The sequence below is a fragment of the Cryptomeria japonica genome, chromosome 10 (assembly GCF_030272615.1).
Source record: "Cryptomeria japonica chromosome 10, Sugi_1.0, whole genome shotgun sequence".
Taxonomy (NCBI): Eukaryota; Viridiplantae; Streptophyta; class Pinopsida; order Cupressales; family Cupressaceae; genus Cryptomeria; species Cryptomeria japonica.
The window spans coordinates 49,518,262-49,540,979 of record NC_081414.1 but is presented as its reverse complement, the minus strand read 5'-3'; the positions used below and the strand labels follow the sequence as shown (position 1 = coordinate 49,540,979).

At 37.0% G+C, this 22,718-nt stretch overlaps 1 protein-coding gene across 1 annotated transcript; it reads left to right on the top strand.

Annotated features, from left to right (window-relative positions):
• The first annotated feature begins 341 nt into the window (after positions 1-341).
• LOC131030207 (GEM-like protein 5) lies at positions 342-862 on the top strand. Its single transcript, XM_057960922.2, has 2 exons — positions 342-581; positions 677-862. Exons 1-2 carry the CDS (start codon positions 342-344, stop codon positions 860-862), a joined length of 426 nt encoding a protein of 141 aa, XP_057816905.2.
• The last annotated feature ends 21,856 nt before the right edge of the window (positions 863-22,718 follow it).

Genomic DNA, 22,718 nt, shown 5'->3' with positions numbered 1-22,718 from the left:
TCTGATCAAACTTGCCATTTCTATCGTCTTTGTCACTAATACATTTAGCCTAAAATTCCGACGGAGGTTTCCGATGGAGAAGGTATATTGTGATCAAACTTGATTTTTTTTGAAAAAATGCCCGATTTTGTTGGAATTCCGACGATAATGCAACATTTGGTTTCGACGGAGAAGGAATTGGCAATGACATTTGGGTTTTTTAAGAAAAAGTGTCCGTGTTCGTCGAAATTCCGACGACCGTGTGGATTATTTTTTAAAAAAAGAAAAGACCAAGTCATTTCATAAATCCCGCCTCTTTACAAAATCCCGCCTCTCATTCATCCCGCCTTTGTAGCGAACCTATGGGTTTAATCGTGGCGGGGAAGATCATTGGTGTGACAAACACGACCGCAGCAGGGAACGGGGGCACAAAGTGCGCACCCCATGAAAAATTAAGAAAAACCTATGCCTGTTATTTGTCGACTTCGACTGGTCTAGTGGGCGGAACCCTCTTCATTTCAACGCATAATGTTTCATTTTGCAGCGACCGCCCACTTTCCTTGCTTCTGACCTCAGGGAAAAAGCACTGGGCTTACTACAGAGTGAGTTAAATTAATCACATCACAAGCAACAAAAAGTAAATGTACACCCATTTATTTCTATCGGATGACGGATTTGTCACTGGTTTTGCATGCAGGTGGCGATACCGGTGGCGAAGGTGAAGGCTGTGGAATCGTTGGTGAGCATGGATGATCCTGCGAAAAAGTATATTGAGGTGGTAACTGTGGATGATCATGAGTTCTGGTTTATGGGATTCATTAAATACCACAAAGCTCTGAATAGCCTGAGTTACTGTCTTTCATTGCTGGATGATGTTTCCTGATTTTATGGGCATGTATGATATCATTTTTTTAGAGCCTTACCAACGTATTGACCACTGGTTTTACCGGGGTGTGTAAGGAGCGGGTCATGTAATCATGGGCACAAAGTGCCAAGGGCTGGCACAATATAACCAACGAGGATGACCGCAAGGGAGCCCAAAATGGGCTGTGTAAACGGCGACGCCCGGGCCTCCGTCAACAACAATAAGAGCTACAAACGAAGGAAGAATTTCACCCGCAAAAAAAGCTACGAACAGAGGAAGAAGTTCACCCGCAATAAGAGCTTCCTCTATGCTATATATCCGACGTCACTGCCATGTCAGGCTGGAAGTGGCGATGGAGTATGATTCGGTGGAAGTGGAGGCGGACACTAGCCGACATTGATCAATCAATAGTTGGTAATGGGAGACATTATTTTAAATGGTATGAAAAATTTTGAACTATGGCTAGATAGATCCTGCTTTGGTTTTCAGGAAGCCATGGGAGTGAAGTTGATTGCGTCTTCTGGTGTTAGATAATTTGTATTTTCCTCATTGTAGGGAAGATAGGTTGTGTACTTCACATTTTAATGCTTATCTTGAAGGAGATCGGATGTGTGGTGGACATTTATTTCAAATTATTATTGTCCTGTATCATGTTTATGTTAAAATATGAATTTGCAGGTGCATGTAATGGTGCAAACTTTCAGTAGTAGATGTTGTTGTGGATAAATCTTTTACATATGTTTATTGTTCTATTCCAGTCTATATGAGAATTATGTAATTGTTAAAAAATTCCCATAAATAACAAAAAGATCTTTTGAAAAGTTTATTAAATATTTAATGATGTTGGAAGTGTTATTGGGTTTTTGGTTTAGAGGTGAATGAATCTATTTGGGATCAAGTATTTTGACGAGGCTAAGAGCAAGGCCCTAATATCAAAACAATTCAAAATAGAGGAAGCTTGGATCACAACTCCAAGTGATTTGGCAAAATGATTAACCCTCAATTCTAGGCTCTTGATAGGTTTTTATCCTAAGATTTGTGCTCCAATATCAAGTAGATAAATGAATTTTATGGTTCTTTTCCTTTAGCATTGAGTATTCACCATTCCCATCATTGTGTTCCACGAAATGACATCTCTTTGAGGCATTCTGTCAAACAGCTCACCCGCTTTGCAGATGCTTCCACATTTTGCAAACATATATACCACACTATCGAATCTCTATCCATCTTTGCTAGCTTCAACCACAACTATTCACGTAAGCGTCCCTTCCCGGTCGAGCGAACGAGTGCCTACCTAAAGGCCCTCCCAAGGTATCTTAGTTCATGTTGTCTCGGGGCATATTAGGGGATCACAATGGGGATCACAATAGGGAACATGCAGGTAGGGGCCATCCCCCGATGAACATGAAGGAGGGAGGTGGATATTGTTCCCTGTGGGTTTAATTGCTGCAGGATGTAGGAATGGTTTAATCGCTACTGGAAAAAGGTAGGGTATAATCAACAAATTCATTGTTGTACATATTCAAATATTTAGATTCAAATTTTATTATATATTTATCAGATTAATTGGCAATAGCAGAGATGGTGAGAGGTTTCTGTAATATGATATGATCGATTTAAAAGAAGAATTTCTTACAAGACCTAAACCGTTGAACAATCCTACAATCATGTATTATTTAAACACTGCATTTTAAATATTGAACAATATAGTTAGCCTGAAACATATTAACACAACTTTCCATATTTAAAATATATCCTAATTAAGGGGATGGATGACCTAAATCTGCGTGATCGAGTGCCATTATGTAAAATATATCCTAATTATGGATGTTGGTATATATGGTAGTGACAGAAAATCCCTACTGGAGAACCATGAGAGCACATATATACATCATGCATAAATACAAGAGGTATAGACTACATCAAGCACATATCATGAGCCAAAGGATCATATTCAAGAGTTGCTTCATCTCCAATCCTCTACATTTTTAAGATCCACAAATGGGGTTGAGGATAAGTCTTGTTTACTAATTAGCTTGGACTTATGCTTTGGGTTGCATCTATATGTGAGAAACCTAAAGGCATAATTTTCCATGCAATTTTTGAGAGGACTTGCTTCAACCTTGTGGTACTGGGAGGATAAAATGCACCAACTCACATTGGAAACCCTCTCCAGATACCATTTTGGAGTGCTTCAAAGTGTGTTCTATTTCAAAATATTTTTGATAGAGATGCATAGATGAGTTTCACAATTTACATAATAAGGTTTCATAGTGGCTCAACATGAGAGTTAGTTTTTGGAGTTCTTGTAGTTTTTAGATTACATTCAAGACAAGTTACTTGTCAATTATTTCATTAGGGGTGGAAAGCCCAAAATTTTAGTTTTCCTACACATGGCCAATCCAAATGACTTTAGGGTTGCTATGGAAAAGTCTCTTATGGAAAAGGAGGTACATGGGAGGACACAAGAGGCATGAGAGAAATTTGTAACCTTGATTAAGGGACTAAAGTGTCCATAGGCCTCCCCATCCTTCAAAGGATAATTTAGACTTACTATATGATTTACAAAGAAAAACCCAATAGTATCAATATTAGGGACATAGGTCTACTAGAGCATAGTAGGGGCCATAGGGTAGTCACATTTGACCATCATAGACACAAGGATATTTTAGGTATGAGAGACTATAGGGCTATCAAGCTAGGCCTTCTATGTCTCAACAACCTTTTAGGGGAGAATCTAGTGTTTTTAGTAATTAGGATCTTCTAATTATGGTGGGGCCTAGCCAACATAGGGTTATATGAGAGGCACATGTTATGTATATGTTAGTATTAGACAGAGAGTGCCCACAAGGTTTTATAGTAGGTGGACACCATGCTAGGATGTCAAAGTAGATAGTTGATATGTGGGTCTTTACCCTTCCAACAACTCAACATATACCACCATGGGTCTTTACCCTCCCAAACACACAAAGGTCAAAGGAAGATTCACTGCTGCAACACTCACTTTTTTTGATAGTCTCAAGCACTTAGGACAGTCACTCCTTTTGTGGCCATTCTTCTTCACACAACACTCTCTAACATTAATTATGATGATAATGTATCTCCTTAAACCTTCCACCAACACCTAAGTCAATACCAAACTCTTTCCCAATCTCGCTAATGGACTAATTAACTCAATTCACTGTGAAATTGTGACGATCAATGCAAGGTTTAGGACAATAGTAATTAGGATCTTCTAATTATTGTGGGGCCTAGCCAACATAGGGTTATATGAGACAGGGGTAAGTTCAATAATGATTTCTCCTCTACAACCTTTGCCAGTCTATGCGAAAATGACAGCTTGACAACATTCTTTCACTTTTAGCTAGCTAAATTTTTCAAGAATTTTATCTCTAGATTTAATATTTCTTTTCTTGCATGAATCTATTAATTTTGAGATAACAGATCTTGCCTTCATGAATTGACCCTAGTTTATCCCTTTAACCCTGATTAATTTATTTAGAGTGTTTAGTTCCATTTTAATCCTTTCTTTTACAATTAAATATTATTAAAAAATTGTATTATTGTTCCAAATTTTGTGGATATTTAGGAGACACAAATAAAATATAAATGTAATCATTCCATATTTTTGTAGGAGATATTGGAATGAGACTAATAGGAAGAGTAGTAAACATGAGTCACACACTTTAGAATAAATCTAAACATTATAAGGAAGAGTAGCTTGGAAAAATAGAAGCGTGATTTATTTTCCAATATGCAAGATTATTACTTGGGAAAGAATCTTGAAAGAGGATTGAAAAGATTCCTTGAGCTAACATTGTCTCACTTATCCAAAATTATGAGGAAGGATTCATTAATGAAATAGTCATTAACAAGATGGAGAGAATAATAATTAGGAAGAGATAGATTTCACATGCTACTAGGTGACTAGATTGGAGAGAAACTAGAGGCAAATCATTTAGCTTGGCCATGACACAAAGTATTAGAATAGATGCCAACCTTGGTGAATGGAATGAAAATCCCAAAAAATTAATGAGTGGTGAGACAAGTAGAGGCATCTATAAATTTTGTTTTGAATAAAATAAAGAAAAAATGGGACTAAAACCAAGGGAAATGCACATGGAAAGGATATGATGAAAATCAAAATAAATAGTTTGAAGATAATATTAGTTACCTAAAGGATATTCCACTTGATTATTTGGTATATCATAACTATTTTGAAATTTTTTGAAACCATTAGAGGTACCTTTTGCTTCTGTAGATGAGGCATTCATTCATGTTGAAGTTGTGATAGCTTATTTGCCTCTTTATAGACAACAAATTATCCATACGAATTATCATATATACTTGTAACCTCCATCCCAAACCACCTATTTCACTCTTCTTCCTTTGTGTACCTCTTTTATTCTTCCATTACCTCTTCGCTTACCTAAATTCAATCCAAAACATAGTGTATATAGCATCAAAAAAATTCCATATTTGATTAATATTATCCACAACATATCGAAAAGACAAATACCACACTTACTGTGTCATCAACCAAAAATAATTTACTTACATATTCAAAGAGTTCAATAATGGAGAAACATCCATGCGGTGCTCTACACATGTCCTTGAAGGTTCAAGAAATACTTATCCTCTATTGGTCCAAACTTTAAATCACTTTCCATGCATGAAAATAATTGCAACCATACACAATTTCCCACCCAATAGATTCTCTCAAACTAGTTTACTATCTTAACATAGGGTCAAGGAAAAGTGGGCCAAAATAGGAATCCAAGTGTCTTAAAAGCCTTTAAGACCATAGTGGCGAGGATTGAATTTCTTTCTTTAGTGGTATCTTTCTCTAGATTAATTAGTTGGGGATTCTATTAGGACCTTTTCCTAATTAAAAAAAATATATAAAGATTACATCCCTAAATATTGCATTCATAATAGAATAAATTTCTGCAATATTGAGACTAAATTCATAATAGATTTATAGTGATGAATAAAGAAATATTTAAGATTATCAAAAAATTGATGTTTTCTTTCTCCCAACCGTCATTGGATATTGGGTGATCTTTGAGGCATTATGTCAAATAGTTCATGTGCCTTATCTAAGCTTACATATTTTGCATGCATGTGTACCTGGGCAGTTGCACTACAACATCTATACTCACTAATCACATTTGGTTGGAATTTTCTAAATCCATTTCAAACACATGATCTTGTGCATATCCTGCAATCATAGCATTCCATTAGATCGCGTTTCTTTGATGCATCTCACTAAATAGTTCATGCGCTTTCATGTCTATACTTCCACATTTTCCAAACATGTCAAACATAGCATTTCCAACCGTAAGCATCTGATATTAATTGCCCTTACCTTCTTCTTTGATGGAAGCCCATACTCTATTCCAAAGCTCCCATTTTGGCACAGGTAGAGAGTACGTTGGCAAATAAAACTGATCGAAATGGAAATCTATTTGTTGCATTGACTGCATTGTGAGGACGCTTATGTATTTCATCGACAGCATAAAGCAGGAAAGGACATGAGAATATCTCCTCGAGGAGGTATTCTATGACCACTGCAAGGTAGATGAGAGTTTCTTATGCCATTTGCTTTGTTCTATGCAGTCAAACGCGAGAACACTGTTTGAATTCAAATGCTAACGGTGATTGTCTTTTTAACGGAAACAGACAGGAAGGGACGTCAAGGGAAGGAATGGGCCCACAACACAACTAAGCAGTCAAAGCTTAGTGTGTGTTGTTTAAGGATGCCCCCTTAAGACATCATAATTGATTGGCTCTTCACTCCTAAGACCTTCAAAAGTCTTTAATGGCTTCATTGAGTCCTTTTGTCTTCCAAATGCACCTGCACCAACTTGAATTCTCCTTCAATGCTTGATTGCCTGTTCACTTGGAATTGAATTGATTTTATAACTAAGAGATCACTTGAATTGTAGGTAGACCCCTTCAAATGACAGGGTAGGCTTCATTTTATACCTTATATATGTCTTGAAAGCATTTTATCTTGATGGCTTTAAATTAAAGTACTTTCTCTTCTATCTGGTATTGGTGGAGCAGAGGTTGCATTGCATCATCCTAGGATACATATTTTTGTAGATACAACACAAGTTAAATGTATCCCAGGTCGATGCAAAGCAACCTTTGCTCCATAGATCACCAAAAAATAGAGAAAGAACTTTAATTTAATGCCATCAGGATAAAAGTCTTTAATCAAGACAGATAAATGGTATGCAATTGGATCTATTTGGAATGCATTACCCAAACACCACAATCGATCAATCACCTTTGAAAAGAAAGTGGTATGATGAAATATTTAGACATAAAATAGATGAAATGCACTCCATACTACTGCTGCACAATATTTTGGTCGATGATATTTTTAAAATAGTAAAGGAAGGTGTATGGAACAACCAAATTTTGATCATTATAAACAATGAATATTTTAAGATCCTTTTATGATATGTAAGTTGAGAATGATGAATACTAAGAGGGGGGGGTGAATTAGTATGCCAAAAATCACTACACTAAAACACCTACATAGTCTAAAGATAAACCGATAAAACAGTCTAACATATAGACCGGTTACCACACATGCAAACCAAAATGCGAATAAAGCATTCACCTACAAAAGCAATACAACCATAACACAAGATATTTGACATGGAAACCCAACTGGGAAAAACCACGGTGAGATGGAACTCACAAGTCACTATCTGCAGAATAGAAACCAGACCGGTTAAGGTCTTACAATGTTCTTCACCAGAACAGATCCTGTTAGGAATCTCAATCTCTGTTAGGAGATAAGTCCGATTAAAGACTACCTTGTTAGAGGATTTTAGATTCACAGGAGTGAACCACCTTGTTAGAGGATTTTACAAAGGCTTTGAGGCCTACCCAGTTAAGGGCTACAAACTTGTCAAAGATGTGAGTAATCAACAAGTGTTTGATCTATCTAATAGCACAAACTGCTTGGTTAGATCCAGTATTGCTCACAATTAATGCATTCCAGCATTACTTCAGTCTTCTCACTCTCTCTCTCAGTTACAACTTGATCGTCTCAGATAATATCGTCCTTACAACAACTCAACATTCACCTTAAACTCTAGCACGACATTAACCCTTTCAACAAAAACCTAAAACCCTAGACAAGATGTCCTTTTAAAGGAATCTGATTTCATGTCCGTCCAATAGGATTACATTACAATTTCCTAGGTTCAATGAATCTAGACATACTCAGTAAAACGACACAAAAAGCACCGTCAATGTGTCGGCACTGTCAAACAATCGGTGGATTGGTAACTCATCACAAAATGCCGATTGGTAACTCATCACAGAGTATTACTGGTTCATACAAAATACCGGTTGCCGGTTTGACAAAAATGAAGACTAGTAAGAATGTGTTGTGCCGCTTTGCTCCCTCGTACCGCTTGGGATCTACGAACCGCTTGGGGTCAACATGCCACTTCAGACCGGGAAACACATTCTGCAAAATCACCACTAGTCTAAAGACTAGAATACAACATACCGGTTGGAACAAATACCGGTTGAGCTCAAGCTCATACATATAAAGGGGATCTCAATATAAGTGTGTGTCCATCAATGACAATCACAACATAAATAAACATCAAAAATGCCAATAGAGAATATTTTATGAAAGGTCCCTAAATGAGTACACTTTAAACTGATTTTAATATACCTTGAAGTGTGCAATATGGAAGGTTTGTATTCTTAATCTCCTGCCCATTTCTTAATTTAAAAGATGATATCTTTATTAAATATCTTTATTAACTTGATTTCTCCTTCAATTCTTGTTGAATGCTTGATTGCATGTTCACTTGGAATTGAATTGATTTTATAATTAAGAGATCACTTTAATTGTAGGTAAACCCCTTCAAATGATAGGGTAGGCTTCCTTTTATACCTAATATATGTCTTGAAAGCATTTTATCGTGATGACTTTAAATTAAAGTACTTTCTCTTCTATCTGGTATTGGTGGAGCAGAGGTTGCATTGCATCATCCTAGGATACATATTTTCGCAGATACAATACAAGTTAAATGTATCCCAGGTTGATGCAAAGCAACCTCTGCTCCAGAGATCACCAAAAAATAGAGAAAGAACTTTAATTTAATTCCATCAGGATAAAATTCTTTAATCAAGACAGATAAAATTTGAGTTTGATTGTCATCATTTACTTTGCCAAATTCTTCACACGTAACTCCTGAATCAATTTCCTACTCACAAGAATTTTATTTTGTCTCAAATATAGGGAAACAAAAGGCTTCAAATAGAAAACTTGAACATGCAACTAAATCCATTAACTAACCAGAAGAACAAAATTAAGAAACGGTTTGATCATCTGAGAGATGTTGTAGACTTGCAACTCACCAGCTAAGTTTTTGCGGGTAAGAATTTTTTTTGTTTTGGTTATGGTTGTGGTGTTTATAGGGAGACATTTACAAATTTATATCTATTTTCACTATTTAATGGTTTATGGGTTTGTAATGGTAATTTAATGTTCTTTCATATTTTTGTATATATTCTTTATAATAGCCTATTATATTGATTTATTCTATTATGCATAATGGTGTGGGTCAGACGACTTTGCCGTCGGTGCATGAAAGCATTGAATGAGTTCTACTTTTAAAAATTACATGAAACATTTTTAATTTATTTGATTTAGTGTCATTTGCAAAAAATGATTATCAATGATGTTTCCTTTCTCCAAGAATTGTCTAGGATCTTTCCATCAGATAATATGTAACATCGAATGACTAAATCTTTTCATTACAAATGCTTATTTAATTTAATTATTATCTGAGCATGAATTAAAATTTATATCTGTACAGAAGCAGAACATACAAGTTGAAGAGTCACGTGCAAGCAAATTTTGTAAAAGAAAGCAAGCAGGCAGTATCTTGAATGGCATGGAAACAAGCTCATCAACTGCCTAGAAGAGAGCAATTGGAGAATGGCAGAGGAAAGTGTTTAAGGGTGATAAATAGATAGATAGTATGCAATACAAACAAACAAGGTCTAGAGTGTCTGATGTGACGTCTCTAATTTAGGTCCGGAGGGACTAACTGGTTTTGGAGTTCTTGCGAAACCTATTGGGCCACACTTGGAGGAAATCAATGTGTTCATGAAAGGAGCACCTTTTTTCTATTATGAGAATGATACTTTTGCATCGAGGGATATTTGGAAGTTAATATCCAAAAATTTCTATAGTGTGGAACCAGAGTTGGCAGACTCGAAGTAATTTTCAGCTTTCAGAAGACCAAGAGGTTATGTACGCAATCTCCCAATAGAAGGGCAATTTCAAGCATTACCTCTCCCCCCCATGACTATTCAGGAAGCACTTCCTCAGACAAAGGACTATTGGCCTCCATGGGATCAAAGAAAAAAATTGAAGCATAGACTCTAGACGATGTGGTGGTGTCCTTCATGAAGAACTCTGCACTATAATTAAAATTCACGAGGGAAACTGCAAGATAGTGAAGAGAAATACAATCTTGAAAAGTGGGAAGAATGGATCTTGGTTTGGGTGGGGCCAAGTTAGGTGGCTCCTCTAGAGGTTGACGAGATAGAAATCATATTAGGATTTGAAAAAGATTACACTTGTGGAACTTCATGTGCGAGTGATCGATTGTGGTGTTTGGGTAATGCATTCCAAATAGATACAGTTGCATGCCAACAGGATAAAAGTCTTTAATCAAGACATTACCCATTTGGAATGCAACTGTATCTATTTGGAATGCATTACCCAAACACCGCAATCGATCACTCACACATGAAGTTCCACGAGTGTGATCTTTTTCAAATCCTAATATGATTTCTATCTTGTCAACCTCTAGAGGAGTCACCTGAATTGGCCCCACCCAAACCAAGATCCATTCTTCCCACTTTTCAAGATTGTATTTCTCTTCACTATCTTGCAGTTTCCCTCGTGAATTTTCAATTATAGTGCAGAGTTCTTCACGAAGGACACCACCACATCGTCTAGAGTCTATGCTTTAATTTTTTTCTTTGATCCCATGGAAGCCAATAGTCCTTTGTTTGAGGAAGTGCTTCCTGAGTAGTCATGGGGGGGAGAGGTAATTCTTGAAATCGCTCTTCTACTGGGAGATTGTGTACATAACCTCTTGGTCTTCTGAAAGCTGAAAATTACTTCGAGTCTGCCAACTCTGGTTCCACACTATAGAAATTTTTGGATATTGACTTCCAAATATCCCTCGGTGCAAAAGTATCATTCTCATAATAGAAAAAAGGTGCTCCTTGCATGAACACATTGATTTCCTCCAAGCATGGCCCAATAGGTTTCGTAGGAACTCCAAAACCAGTTAGTCCCTCGGGACATAAATTATAGACGTCACATCAGACACTCCAGACATTGTTTGTTTGTATTGCATACTATCTATCTATTTATCACCCTTAAACACTTTCCTTTGCCATTCTCCAATTGCTCTCTTCTAGGCAGCTGATGAGCTTGTTTCCATGTCATTCAAGATAATGCCTGCTTGCTTTCTTTTACGAAATTTGCTTGCACATGACTCTTCAACTTTTATGTTCTGCTTCCATACAGATATAAATTTTTATTCACGCTCAGATAATAATTAAATTAAATAAGCATTTGTAAAGAAAAAATTTAGTCATTCGATGTTACATATTATCTGATGGAAAGATCCTAGACAATTCTTGGAGAAAGGAAACATCATTGATAATCATTTTTTGCAAATAACATTGAATCAAATAAATTAAAATGTTTAATGCAATTTTTAAAAATAGAACTCGTTCAATGCTTTCATTCACTGACGGCAAAGCCGTTTGACCCACATCATCTCTCACCGTCAAAATTCTAATGACAACTAATGGAACATTTGACGAGGATGCTGTGCATCCGACGACACTCCTCTGTCATAATTTTATCCTTTGGAGTTGGAATTCCAACGATAGGCCGAGATCACGACGATATTCTTTTGGGGTATGAGCATCCATGGTGACCGTCGAAAAGGTTGGAGGTGATGTCCGAATTGCAACGACCATAAGGATAGTCGGAACTTCCGACACAAAGTTTTCGACGGCTTTTTTTGTCGGTAGTGCGACGAAATTGGGTCGGAATTCCGACGATTTGCCGTCAAAATTTTGACTCGAATGTACTAGTGTGTGTACATAGCATCTACTTCCAAAGATTTTGAAATAACTTACATTAGGTTTCTTGTCATACCAGATCTCATATGGTGTCTTCAAAGTTCCTTTCTTCAATTGTACTCGGTTCAGGGTGTAAACAGTTGTGCTTATTGCTTCTCTCCAAAATGTTTGTGGCACTTTCTTTTCAATCATTAGGGTTTTGGCACAATCCACAATAGATCTGTTTCTTCTCTTAGCTATTCCATTTTGCTGTGGAGTTCTCGGTGCAGAGACTTGTCTTTTTATACCATGATCATTGCAGAATAAGTTGAACTCATCAGATGTGAACTCTCCTCCTCTATCTGATCTAAGACATTTCATTTGTCTTCCTATTTCATTTTCAACTCTTTCCTTGTACCATTTAAACATTTGAAAAGCTTTTGATTTTTCTTTTAAAAACATAACTGCCATCATCCTTGAGTAATCATCCACAAATAATATGAAATATTTATCACCATAATAACTTTGAACTTTCATAGGACCACAAAGATCAGTGTGCACAAGATCTAAAATTCCCTTAGAAGCGTAGGACTTACTTGTAAAGCTTGATCTTGTCATTTTACCCATCTGGCATCCTCGGCACATAGTATTCTTAGGTTTTTCCAAACTCGGTAGACCTCTTACTCGGTGCTTCTTGCTTATTTTGATCAGATTATCAAAATTTACATGACAAAACCTTTTATGCCATAACTAGGTATCATCTATCTTTGCATACATACACTTATTCCGAGTTGAGTCAAGGTGAAATGTGTTACCTTTTGTTTGTGTCCCGGTAACAGCTAACTTTCCATGCTTGTCATGAACTTTGACAATTCCTTTCTAAAATTCTATTCGGTAACCCGTGCTGTTTAGCTGTGCTACACTCAACAAATTGTATTTCAAAACTTTAACCCAATAAACATCATTGCATCTTGCATTGTAAGGAAGTGTTATAGATCCTTTACCTTTTACCAGACATGGTGCATCATTACCAAATCTTACATAGCCTCCATCGTAATCTTCTAACATAACAAACTTGTGTTTATCACCTATCATGTGATGTGAGCATCCACTATCTATGATCCAAGAATCATTAGTATTTATGTGAGATATTAGGGCTTTTTCTTCATACCTTTCTTCATCTGATCCATCTTTGATAGCCACATAAACTACTTCCTCTGTATCAGTTTCATTTGATTTATCATCATTGGATTCCTCATCGGCTATTGAACATGACTTTCTATCTCTTCTTCTGAAGTCTCGGTGTCCCCTGTAATGATTATCTTTCTGTCTGTCATCTCGGTAATCTCTCTTTTCAGTAGAATCTTTGTCAGGACAATTAGAAGCCATATGTCCTATCTTATCACAATTGAAACATTTCAAAGGTAGTTTTCCTTTATACTTACCTTTGCCTCTCGGTAACCTTCTGGCTAATAGTGCTTCAAACTCTTCTTGCTTTCTGATTTCCTCATACAGTTTGTATACTTCCTCCATGTTCTTGTGAAATCTTTCACTTGCTCCACTGTGATCCCCTTTAGTGTACTTATTCTATCATTGTAATCATCAGATTCACCAATATGAAAAGAACTAAATGCAGATTCAACTTTATTTACCGATGACCCACTGTTATCAAAGTTACTTAACTCAAATGCATGTAGCTTACCAATAGTAGCATCTAAAGAAAATGACATATTGGGTGCATACCTCAATTCATTGATTGCAGAGACTCGGATTGCATAAGCTGGTAGAAGGGTTCTTAACAACTTACTTGTTATACCCTTTTCTTCAATAGTTTCACCTGCTCCTTTGATTTGATTGACAATCTCCTTTAGTCTTGTACTATACTGGGTTATGTTATCACCTTCATTCATCATCATAGATTCAAGTTGTCCTCTTAGACTATCCAATTTTTCTCTTTGAACATGTTCATCACTGCCATACACAGATATGAGCTTGTCCCACATTGCCTTTGCATCATTGCAACCTTCTAGGTCATTAAACTCTGAGTCAGTCAATGTAGATGATATTTCAATCATTGCTTGGATATGTTCTTGCTTTGCTTTTATCTCTTCCATGGTCAATGGATAGGTGCTCGGTGTAATGAAATCATTCTCCAGATAATATACATCATATTCTCCAATTCCTAATAGGTGCAGCTTCATCCTTTTCTGCCATGTAGAGAAACTTGACTTGTTTAGCTTTGGTGCATCCCTCTTATACATCTTTGGATCTTTTCCTCAAGTACCTTTAAACTTTTTCTTCCGGAGTCCAAAGCTCTGATACCAATTGATAGTTATGATACTTAATGTTAAGTATAGATGCCAAGCTAATAAGATGAGAGGGGGGGGGGGTGAATCATACAAACTTAATCTTCCATAAAAACAATAGATTCAACCTCGATAACATATACTTCAGTAATATAACCAAAACTGCTAAACATGCAAACTCAAAAGCATATAAACATCATAACACTCATAACACCAGATTTAATGTGGAAACCTAAATAGGGAAAAACCACTGTGGGATTTCAGACCCACTAAGAAATATACTCTTCTAGAGTATGCTCGGTTAAAAGCAAATCTTGTTAAAGATTACAAACACATTGCTAGATGTGACCCGGTAAAGGGATTTCCCTCAGATCTGTTAGGATATTCACCTTTTTAGAAGTGACCTTGTTAAAGGATTTCAAACACTCAATCAGAATGTCACCTTGCTAGAGGGTTTTACAAATAAGACTGTTAAGTCCACTCGGTTGAGAGATTTTCTGTCACTTCACAAAATAACAGTAACAAAAATCTATCTACAACTCCACATCCAAAATGATAAAGCAGATTCTTATTTGCTCAATACAATAGGACTTATCTTGTCCATCTGCTAGGCTCTATACTTTGTTATTCAAATAGGTCTTCAAGCTTTAGTGCTCGGTAATCACTATGTGGCATCCCTGTGCATACACTTGCCCGCATACATTGTTTATCAACAGTTCCTTATTTATAAACAATTCGCCAACCGCTTAATCTCCTTGATCACATTTCCCATGATCAATCATAGCCATCAGATCTTCAAACTTTGACCAGGTTCAATGTATCCTTTGATCTGAAAACATTTTACCTCACCTTGGAACTTGCATACATTTCTTGGAACTTGTGCTAGGGTATTGCAGTTCAATCTGAGCTGTAGATCTTCCTGCTGATTTTCCTTTACCATAGATTCTTTAACAAACTTCATGCACAACATACCAATCATTTAATCAAATCCAGCTCATCAATTTCCTTCATTAAATAATGCTTTTATTCATTTAATGCATTCTATTATTACTCAGTTGCAACTCAATAAATACTAAACTTCACTCGGTAGACATTCTGCCTTCATTAACTGATAGCGATAACCTTAGGGTTTACCGACTAGGTTCTTTGCTCGGTAACATAGTATAGTATTAACCTTACAATCAACAACATATGTAGGATATCAAAACAATCTAAACATCATGATTTCATCATTGTCTAACTCGGTAATAGTTGCCCATTGAATAACTTATTCCTCCCCTTATTCATCATATTCTCTCTGTGTCTTTTACTGACATCTTTATACTCATTAAATCATACTTCTTAAGATATGGCAACATCATACTAATTAGAAAATCAATTTCTTGACATCAATGACAAAATAATAATATTAAGACAGTAAACATCCTTGATCGGTTATATCCATATTCATCAACAACCTTCTCAATATCCTTATAGAAATGCCAACAATCTCCCTTTGTTTGTTATAATGCCAACATGGGATTCATTGCATTTTTGTATCAATTTTTTTCTTTGTAGGAGCATATCTTTTGAATTGGACATGGTCATATTTATATTGTTGTGGATGTTTAGTTTTATGAATTTGTGATTTTGCATCCAAATAGCTGCTAGTGGCATTGGAATGAGTGTGCGAAGGTGTAGGAGATGGAGGAAATATGGATGAAGTGATGGTTGTAGGATGTTGGATGGAATGTGGGGATATGTGCCTTTGTTGATCCCAATTAGGAATGAAAGGAGGAGAAGGTTTATGATGGGTGATGGGGATATGAGATCTGTGCATGGAGGGATGAGTAGGAAAATATGGAGGATGAGATTTTGGGATATAAGGGCCCAAAATGGATTTAGTATGTTTTGGATATATGAAGGTGGATTTTGGTATGTAGGGACCCAAAATGGATTTAAAGGACAAAGGAGGGATATGGATGGTTGTTTTGGCTTTATATGATGGAGGATGGGGGATGACAAAAAATGATTTGGAGGAATGATGGGAAGATGTGATTGTGTGTTTGGAAGCATACTTGGGTTTTGCATTAGTTGTACCAACATTTTTGGATGTAGTGCCTTGGGGTATGTAATTCTTCTGTTGCGAGTGAACTGCCATGGATGAATTTAAGAGAACCAAGGGGATAGAGTGATGGTGGTGGGATAGTTTGGATAGGAGAAAATGGAGGATCAAGGGGTGGAGTATATGGGATAGGAGAATCTTGACTTGGATGAAGGGATAATAAGGGCTCTTCAAATGCAGTAGATGGACTGGTAGGATCTTGATTTTGATGAAGGGGTAATAAGGGATCTTGAGATGGAGTAGATGGACTGGTACGATCTTGATTTGGATGAACAATTCTTTCAACATGCTCTGGAACAAGATCTTGGCATGATGAGATTGGTCTCGATGATGTGACGAGGGGTGAGCGGGTAGACTCTTTAGATGGAATGGATGGAAGGATGGAAGGTTCAATGACTTGGGTGGATGGACTTAATGGGAGGATGAGAGGTTCTTCAATTGGGATAGATGGGGAAGATGAAAGGACGAGAGGTTCTTCAACTGGGATAAATGGAGTGGATGGAAGGGTGAGAGGCTCATCAATTAGGGTAGATGAGGTGGATGGAAGGATGGAAGGGTCACTGGATTGAGTTTGGATGATGGTAGGAGTAGATGATGGGGATTGCAGTTGGACAGTCTCAATGGATGGGAGGATTTTGATGGTGGTAGGAGATGGGATAGGAATGATAGGTGTGGGAGTTGGAAGTGAAGTTGGTGGATTGAGATAAGATGGGGTGGGCGAAGGTGGAGTAAGGTAGGATGAAGTGGATGATGGAGGATTATGATAGGATGAAGTGGATGGTGGTGGATCGAGGTAGGACAAGGTGGATGAAGGTGGACTAAGGTAGGATGAAGTGGGTAGTGGAGGATTGTGGTATGATGAAGCGGATGGTGGTGGATTTAGGTAGGATGAGGTGGATGAAGGTATTTTGGTGTATGATGGGATGAAAGATGGTGGATTGAGATTGGATGAATGATTAGTATTAGATGGAGGAGTGAGATTGGATGAATGATTAAGATTGGATGGAGGAGTGAGGTAGGATGGATGATTAGGATTGGATGGAGGAGTGAGGTAAGATGGAGAATTAGGATTGGATGGAGGAGATAGGGAAGATGGATGATTAGGATTGGATGGAGGTTTGAGGTAGGATGACAAATTAGGATTAGATGGAGGATCAAGGTAAGATGGTAGATTAGGATTGGATGATGGAGAGAGTTAAGATGGAGGATTAGGATTAGATGGAGGAGTGAGATAGGATGAGGGATTAGGATTAGATGGAGGAGTGAGATAAGATGGAGGATTAGGATTAGATGGAGGAGTGAGATAGGATGTGGGATTATGATTATGGATGTAAGTGCCAGGGTTGTGTGGAAAACATGGGTGTTGAGATAGGACCACAAGAGAAGATGGAGGTATGGATGTTGCATATGAGGGGTAAGTGGATGTGAGATATGAGGGAGGTGGGCAGAAGACATGCTGGGTTTCCCTTGTGAAAGGTGTGATAAGGATTATGAGTGGATTTGCATGGTGGAATGGTAGACTAGCTAGGATGAACAATTGGATTTTGGTATCTGACACTTGGTGAAAGATTGCTAAGGATGAGGGCATCAAGATTTTCAATTTCATATTCGTCTTGATCAACCATACTCTCATCATCATTAGAATGGGATGCATTGGAAGAAAATGAAGGATGACCAAAATCATCATAGTAAAATTGCGACATGATGATTAATTGATGAGTCAGAGAGATGAAAGATGAAAAAGACAACGAACTAAAGCTCAGAATAGGATAAATGAAAAGCTCAGACTAGGATGGGGACTAACTTTGAGGAAGTTGGAAAGAGGATGAAGCTTGATGTTCAATTTTGGATGTTTAATGCTCGATTGATGACCTAGGAAGAAGGAAATGATGATGCAAATTAGGAGGTGAGAGATGATGATGGACAATAGTGATGACACAATAATTGGGATGATGACAACCAAGGTGATGACTAGCAACTAAGATGATAAAAGTGACCATGCAAGTTGAGACCCTAGTGGATGATAATAACGATCTCAAATTTGAAATGATGACAACCAAGGCTACGAATAACAACTAAGATGATAAGAGTGACCATACAAGTTGAAAACCTTTATAAAAAATAATAACGATGTAAGATTTGCAATGATGACCAAGATGAACTGATCTGACACCTGACTTAGGTAATTTTGATACCATAATGAGACAATTGACCTAAACCCACTAGAATGAGAGGAAAATTCGTTGAAGGAAAAGACCAAACTAGGACCTACTGATGTGAGATGTTTGATATTTGAATTGACTTTTTGATAAAGATTCATTTGACATGAAACACGACAAACACATGAGTATGAAAAATGAAAAGCAATAATGCACTTCTTAGGTTGGTCAAGAGACAATACTCGTTGAATCCCCTATCCCAGAATACCACATTCAATAGAATAGATAAAATCTTGGCATCACTGGCTCCACTCCACGACACACACTTCTCAGGCATGCAAAGCTTTGAATTTCTAAAGATCCTATGATCTCAAGAAATTTTCTATCTAAAATTGAAGGGTACATGAGGGGTATCTTCGACATGGGCATATCACAAAGGCTGAGCTAACAAGTAGAAGGATTGGGGCCGCTAAAACATTGGTTTGTAGTGGAGGTACTTTCGGGGTAAATTTGGTGGTTATACATGTGGTGGCTAGCTCATTTAAGAGATATCCCAACCTATATAACACATGTTTTTATGCATCTCCCAAACAAAGACTTAGGGATTTTGACTTTCATCAAGATCACAAAGTTATTTGCATGTAGATACTGAGGGAAACCATCAACATAACACAACAACACAAGTTGATTATGGATTTTGCCAAAATCATGAATATTTATATAGCGGACCGAAAGACTACCGATTGGGTTGTTCCCTCTCACCTGGCCTTATTGGCTACTTGGGAGGCAGGTGTTTCTACCTAAAAAGTAAAAGTCGAGCATCGTAAACACTTTTATTTTGCACCCAAGACCATGAGAGCTAGGGGAGAGGATAGTGTGCGTTAACAGTAGGACCCCTTTACATGCACAAGTGTGCTAGACATGAAAGACAAAAGTTCATTCCCTTATGAAATTGAGGTGTTTGGTAACTATAAGAAAACATGAGATTCATTTTAACCCAATTTTTTTTTTGGCAACTGCACCCCTCTTTAGTTGTTCTGCAATAAACAAGTTAGAGTTTTGAGCTTTGGGGTCTTTGACAAGTGATGCCACTGCACAAACATTAGAAAAACCCAATCAAACAACAAACATTAGTAAGTTAGCAACAAGCTAAGAAAATTTAAATTTGAGAAAAAAAAACAAAAACATAGAGCATTCTCACTGTGGGGCGGGAAAAGTGAGATCAGGTGACTAGAACCTAATCTCACTTTTGCCAACACATTGGGATTACAAAAGAGCCTAGGGAGATAGATCACTTTGGATACTTCTTGTAAGAAAGAAAGCAAATGATTACCTCTTAGGGTTTCTATTCATCTTGCTGCAAATGATGAGAAAAACTAGGGTTTGTTTGATCAACTAGACTAGGAGATGAAGAATGAAGCATAAATGAACTTGAAATTGCACAAACTTGCAAATCTGAAATTGAGATACTGAAAGCATGAAAGGGGGAGGATTTTGGATGTGTACCTAATGTTTCAAATTGAACAAAACTAGTCTGGACTAGGGTGCCATGCCACTGTCCTGTTTCTTTAGACAAGAGGCTATAACTAAGACACTGCAAACTGGAGGTCTTGAGTCTGCAACCTATCAATTTTGACTACAAAATAGAGGGACTAGGGTGCCACGCCCTTGTCCTGGGAAGGACCAGGGTTCCACATCCCTATCCTTGATAGTTTTATGCACTTTTGAGACTTCTGGGTGATGTTGATGCCTTTATTTGGTCCAAAACTACCTTCGGGTACCTGTTACTGTACTTGCAACTGAAAAGGGATGGTTTGGGTGACTATATAGGGTTTTTCCTTAGTCAAACCCTTGTGTTGGTGATTTCCACCTCCACAAATAGCCGATAATGTATTGAAAATGTGTGTGCTAGAACCTTGTGTGTATGCAAGATCCTAAAATGAAAGAAACTAGAGCTACCCTACGCATGAGAGTAAACCCTAAATATAAATGGGAATGTAAATAACAATGCCTCAAACCAAATATGCTAAATGATCTAAATAATGAAGGTAAATGTGCAAATTAATGTAAAGAAGCTCATACAAAGACATGAAAATAACATGAAATCATACCAATCCCCAGGGGAGAGATATTGCCACTAGATCTCCTATTATTCTTCAATGTCTTCAAGGCTCCTAATTGACGATGAATGCTTGATTAATGTTGTTGAATGTTGTTGAAGAGTCTACATAGGCTTCTCTTTCACTACATAGAAGGCTCTTTATGCTTGCTTTGCTGGAAACTCCCTTAGATTAGATAGCTCTTAATTGCCTTCAAATGAAGAAAGAGAGCTCTTATGTATGAAACGCTAGATCTTAATTTTGAATTAACTCCACCTTTATGCCAACCTAGGAATTGAATTTCCCACCAATATTTTGGGGTTAAGCATTATAATATCATAGAATTGTGCTCCCAAAATTTCAAGAAAAAAGTTGAGGACCATGTGCATTCCCGCCACGGTCCGACCATCTTTTCACCAAATTTTCAGGGCCGTTAGATATGATGATATTAGAGTGAATCCCAAAGTTACAACTAATTTAGATGTGTTTTGATATGCAAAATTGGGCCTTAAAGGTCAAAATAGGACATAATTAGGGTTTATGATTAAATGACTTATTCAAGGAATAAAATAAAAAGGAGCACACTTAGGGTAAAGGGTCCAATTTTATGATGTATGAAGTGATGAAACATGACTTTATATTAAATTAAATTAATTAATTAAATAATTAAAGGTAAATTAGAAATGCAAGATGCAAGGCACACTAAGGTGGGTGCTAACCTAAGTGTGAATTTGTACCACCCTAGTAAGGGCGTAATATTTATGACACTACATTTAGCCCCCACTTTAGTGGTCATATGACACTACATGCATATGAAAACTAAAGTAAAAAAAAGTAAACATTAATGAAAAAGGATATATCCACAAGTTGTCGGATGAAGCCCCCAGCGGTATCTGCAATACACAGTTGGGATCCGCACCCTACAAAAACACGTTAGATAAAATCACAAAATCACCTAAATGGTTACTAAGGAAAGTGATGAAAATTCAAGGGTAGCTATATGTCCCCCTGTTTTGGCTTGCTAATTTTAGTGAGTTTAAACAGGGTATCATGTTTACCACATCGAATTGGGAAAGAAGATTGATGACAAATGCTCACAAGAATATTTGATACAAGATCAAAAACTAATGGAGATGATAATATGATGAAACAATAAGGATCCGGTAAAATACTGAGAGGGGGGCGGGGTGAATTAGTAGATAGAAACAAACTAAACTTTCACCAAACTTAATTCCAACTCAGAAACAACTTGCTAAACTAACGGGTTTAGTCACTGTACCAAAAACTGCAACTGAGTTGTCAAACTTTACTGGTTGACCAAAACATTAATGATATAATACAACATATCTGAAACTCACATACCATTTAACTAAAACATTAAATCACTTTACTAACATCAGAAATAGCTCATTTCAGATCACTTCCGGTCATCTAAGCATATTTAAGTGGATTTACTAGTTATTCAAATCAGCCATATCAAAACATATCCACAAAATCATTCACCACTTGATACAATGATTTTTCACGTGGAAAACCAAATGGGAAAAACCATGGTGGGGATGAATACGCACAAGTATTTTGAACTCTTCTGAAATTCACCCTGTTAGGAGCCAAGCCTTGTTAGAAGCTTATACAATAATGTCCTGTTAAGAACAAATCTGGATAGGTACCACCCGGTTAAGGGATTGACTACAGTACCCTGTTAAAGGTAACCCCGATAGAGGATTTCAAATCCAGGCTAATAGATCACCTGGTTAGAGGATTTAAAAAACACCAAGCCTATTGAAGCTTACCCAGTTAAGGGATTTAATTGTTGTCATGGTTAGAGAACAACATGTTCTTTGTTGATCTGGTAATAAAACTATCTTGCTTAATCAGATCCTTTTATGCTCCTATCTTCCTTCACAACATTTTGCAGACACTCAGTCTAGTTCGGCAACAGTCTCACTACCACTCTTAACCAAATTGCCAACACAATTACAAACAACTCATCAATCTTAAATACAAATAAAATAGGTTGGTAACACATCACAAAACCTACAAATCTCATAGAGATTACAAACATAT

What these genes read in the sequence shown, in the direction of transcription:
- LOC131030207 (XM_057960922.2), top strand. Translation starts at nt 342, where the DNA reads ATGGGTTTAATCGTGGCGGGGAAGATCATTGGTGTGACAAACACGACC. An exon ending in AGCACTGGGCTTACTACAGA is followed by an intron (nt 582 to 676) that starts GTGAGTTAAATT and finishes TTTTGCATGCAG; the next exon opens with GTGGCGATACCGGTGGCGAA.